Below are 4,327 nucleotides of genomic sequence, written 5' to 3' on the forward strand. Positions count from 1 at the left end.
TCTCTCTCTCTCTTTCTCTCTCTCTCTCTTTCTCTCTCTCTCTCTTTCTATCTCTCTCTTTCTCTCTCTCTCTCTCTCTCTCTCTCTCCATGCGTGTATATACAGTTATTAGTTTTGCTGGCAACAAAGGGATTTTGTCACAGAGTGATGGGCTGATTGTATGATGTTTGTGCATGGAGTGCAATGTTGCATGCCATTGAAACTTGGCCTGTTCCAATAGATGTGCAATACAAACATTTGATTTGCATCAACAAAGGAACACAAATGAACCAGTTGCCATGTTAAAGAGAGAAGTCTGTGTTGGTGTGGACATATGATGTGTATAGAGGATGATAAATGGGTAAAGAAGTGCCAAGAGTTTGTGAGTGGAAGAACCCCATGGAGGAGGGAAAGTTTGGCAGAAGTGGTGAAATCCGACCTCAGTTGACTGAGCTTTGCAATGAAGATGACAAAAGACCACAGCAGGTGCCAAGATACTGTACTGGAGAAGAACCATCCAATCCATGTTATTGGTAGTCCATCGGTGTCTGACAATGACAAAGACTGTGTTCTCAGTAATGAGAGCACATGTGACTCTGCAGTCCAGAGCTGAAAGCACTCAGGCGCTTGCAGGTGTTGCAACAATAGTCAGTTGTCTGGATTTAGGCAGACACTGCCCTGAGACATCTGTCTCTTGCAGCAGCAAGACACTGCTGCCAATCCTCTTCAAAGGCAGCTGCTGCTTGTGAGATGAGATACCTCCATACTGATCTGTCTGTGGCAGATGCTTCAAGTTCCAATCCATATATGCATGGAAAATTGGACATAAAGTGACTTGTCAGCAGCAGAGGTTTCACGTTCCACTCCAGAAAATCATGATGTCATAGGAGAGAAATGTGTCTGTATGGATGATAGTGCACTTGCATGTAATGATTCTGCAAAGAAAGAGGCTAGGAAATGCCATTATGAAGGACTGCCGAATGTAGAGAATAAGTGGGAGGAGGAGAGTTTGCCAAATGTTGACCCAATTGAGGGACCAGCTACTCAAATCGACAGCTCCATGGTAGATAAAGCAATTAAGGATATGAAGACAAGAAAAGCCCCCGGCCCATCCGTAATCTCTGCTGAGATGCTTAAAATATCTGGTGGTGTCGGTTATGGTCTAGTCACCCGTGTTGTAAATCAGGTGGTTCATGAAGGAGTCATACCCAATGACAGGTGTAGCAGCACTATAGTCAACTGCTACAACGGTAAAGGTGATGCCTTAGATAGAAATAATTACAGAGGTATCAAATTGTTGGATCAGGTGACGAAAGTTACGGAGGGAGTCATAGCCCAACTAATTAGGGGGAAAGTTAGCTTAGATGAGATACAGTATGGTTTTGTGCCAGGGAAAAGCACCACTGAGACAGCTGCAGGAGAAATATATAACCGAAGATAAACTTCTGTACTTGGCCTTTGTTGACTTGGAGAAAGCCTTTGACAGAGTCCCCTGGCCCCTTATCTGGTGGTTAATGTGGAAACTAGAGATAGACAAGTGGTTGGTGAGAGCTGTACAAGCCATGTACAGAGATGCTACCAGTAAGGTGAGGGTTGGCAATGAGTACAATGAAGAATTCAGGGTACAAGTAGGGGTTCACCAAGGAGCAGTGTTCATCCCCCTCTTGTTCATCATAGTCTTCCAGGCAATACCAGAGGAATTCAAGACAGGCTGCCCCTGGGAGCTCCTCTATGCTGATGACCTTGCTCTTATAGCTGAATCACTACCTGAACTATAGGCCTTAGAGTTAACCTAGCAAAAACCAAAGTCTTAGTAAGTAGGAAGGCAGACAGATCACAAATCCCTTCAAATAGATGGCCCTGCTCGATCTGTAAGAAAGGCATCGATAGAAACTCTGTAAGATGCACCCAGTGTAAGCTTTGAACACATAAAAGGTGCAACAATATGAGAAGAAGGTTAACAGGGAAACTAGTTTTTGTATGTGGAAGATGCACAGGTACAATAAACACTGAAAATGGGCAGAAAATAAGCTCCATCAACTGCCAGTGGGGAAAGGCTAGAGGTAGTAGATAGCTTCTGTTATCTAGGTAATGAAGTTAGTAGTGGAGGTAGATGCTCCAAAAGTGTAGCTATGAGAATAAGATTAGGGTGGGCAAAGTTCAGAGAGCTTCTACCCCTGCTGACAACAAAGGGTCTCTCTCTCAGAGTGAAAAGCAGATAGTTTGACGCCTGTGTGCGAACAGATATGCTGCATGGCAGTGAAACATGGGTTGTGACAGCCAAGGACATGTGTAGGCTTGAAAGAAATGAAGCTGGTATGCTTCGCTGGCTGTGCAGTGTCAGTGTGCATGTTGAGCAGAGTGTAAGCATCTTGAGAGAAAAGTTAGGCATAAGAGGCATCAGATGTGGTGTGCAAGAGAGACGACTGTGATGCATATGGACAAGGACAGCTGTGTAAAGAAGTGCTGATCTCTAACTGTGGAGGGAATCTGTGATAGAGGTAGACCCAGGAAGACATGGAACAAGGTGGTGAAGCATGATTTCGAACTTTGAGTCTCATAGAGGCAATGTCTAGTGACCAAGACCTTTTGCAATGCGCTGTGCTTGTCAAGAGGACTTGTCAAGCCAAGTGCACCCATGCTGGTGAACACCTTTTGAGTGTTGGGCTTCACAGAGGCAATGATCAAGACCTTTGGCATTATGTTGTGCTTGAGAACATAATGCCATACAAAATCACAATCTTGGTAAATACTGGTGTCACACAAATTGGCACCCATGTTGGTGGCACATAAAAGCACCTCGGTGTCACACAGAGTGGTTGGCATTAAGAAGGGCATCCAGCCATAGAAAACCATGCCAAATCAGACCAGAGCCTGGTACAGCCTTCCAGCGTGTCAGCCCAGTCAAACTGTCCAACCCGTACCTGCATGGACAATAGACATTAAATGATGATGATGATGATATGCATGGAAAATTGGACATAAACTGATAATGATGATAGTGATGGCAATAGTGTTGATAGTGGTAACACTGTTGTAGATGACAACATCCATAGCAGTAGCTCAACATGTTCCTGTCTGTGATTATGTATATCTTTTTCTGTTCTATTTATAGACCAATGGTTCTGAACCATTTTTTCCCCTCTGGAATCCTTTGGTTCCTGTTTTACTCTGCTGGACACCCTTAATTCAATATTAAAAAAAAGCCTTATTGTATTTTTATAATTAAATACTAATAGGGATCATCATCATCATTGTTTAACGTCTGCCTTCCATGCTGGCATGGGTTGGACGGTTTGATAGGAGCTGGTCAAGCAGAAGCCTGCACCAGACTTCTTTGACTGTTTTGGCAGGATTTTTACAGATGGATGCCCTTCCTAACACCAACCTCTCAGTAGTGTAGACCTAGTGCTTTTTACATGGTACAAGCACAGGTGAAGTTAGTTTTGGCAAAGTTTTTCAGCTGGACGCCCTTCTGAACACCAATCATTTTACAGTGTAGATTGGATGCTTTTAAGTGGCACCTGCACTGACAGGGTCACCAAATAACCTGCAAGACAAAAATCTTTTGGGAGGGGAAGAGGCATTGGATCTTGTGTCAGATGATGAAAGGTTAGAGTGAGACAGAAACAGGTGTCTTGCTGTAGAAGAGGTACAAGGTTACCCAGCTGGGGAGAGAGAGAGATCAGGAATGAAGACAGAAACAAGTGTTTATTGCACATAAATTTCAACAATAAAATCTTATATGGGCGTGCTAGGCCACATGGACCCCTGTTGAGAACTACTGTTGTAGACAGTGGACATTAAAACTAACAATGAGCTTATTTAAAGCGTTTCTAATCCATTTAGATGCAGCAAACCAAAAAGGAAAAGATGAGGAAAAACCATTAACTGATCAAAAACCGGTGGATCCCACAGTAAGTCCATACCCATGCTATTTCTGTTATGCAGTTCATGTATCGTAATCTCATTATTTAACATAGTCCTTTGTTGTTAGCACTGGCAGTGGTAATGGTATTGTTGTTTAGGAGAGCAGTGTTTGACAAGAAGTAAAATATTATTAGTACCAGTGCAGGACCTGTTGATTTATGCCAGATCAAACTACATATTAGTTTATATATATATATATATATATATATATATATAAATTGTAAATCCCAAAAATAACAACAAAAACACAAAGGATTCTGCGGTACACGTGTTTCAAGCTTTATATCAGTGTATAATTTACAATACAAAGCTATCTTCAGCCGCAAAAGTATTTCTCTCCCAGGAAATTATATCACATCGGCGTTAAAGGAGGAAGAAAGGTGCGATATAAGAGGTGAAGTTCCTTTCGGTATTTTGC

General features: G+C 42.5%; 2 protein-coding genes across 2 annotated transcripts in view; one reads left to right on the plus strand and one right to left on the minus strand.

Moving 5' to 3' along the window:
* The window catches only part of LOC106867811 (synergin gamma), a 269,410-nt gene that overhangs the window by 131,563 nt on the left and 133,520 nt on the right, over window positions 1-4,327 (minus strand). The window lies entirely within an intron of this gene.
* The window catches only part of LOC106867813 (inner centromere protein A), a 54,057-nt gene that overhangs the window by 45,943 nt on the left and 3,787 nt on the right, over window positions 1-4,327 (plus strand). The window contains exon 8 of the mRNA XM_014912836.2: window positions 3,829-3,896. Within this exon, the coding sequence (XP_014768322.1) occupies window positions 3,829-3,896 (68 nt within the window). The remainder of the gene's footprint in view (window positions 1-3,828; window positions 3,897-4,327) is intronic.

This window comes from Octopus bimaculoides, chromosome 16 (assembly GCF_001194135.2).
Source record: "Octopus bimaculoides isolate UCB-OBI-ISO-001 chromosome 16, ASM119413v2, whole genome shotgun sequence".
Classification (NCBI taxonomy): domain Eukaryota; kingdom Metazoa; phylum Mollusca; class Cephalopoda; order Octopoda; family Octopodidae; genus Octopus; species Octopus bimaculoides.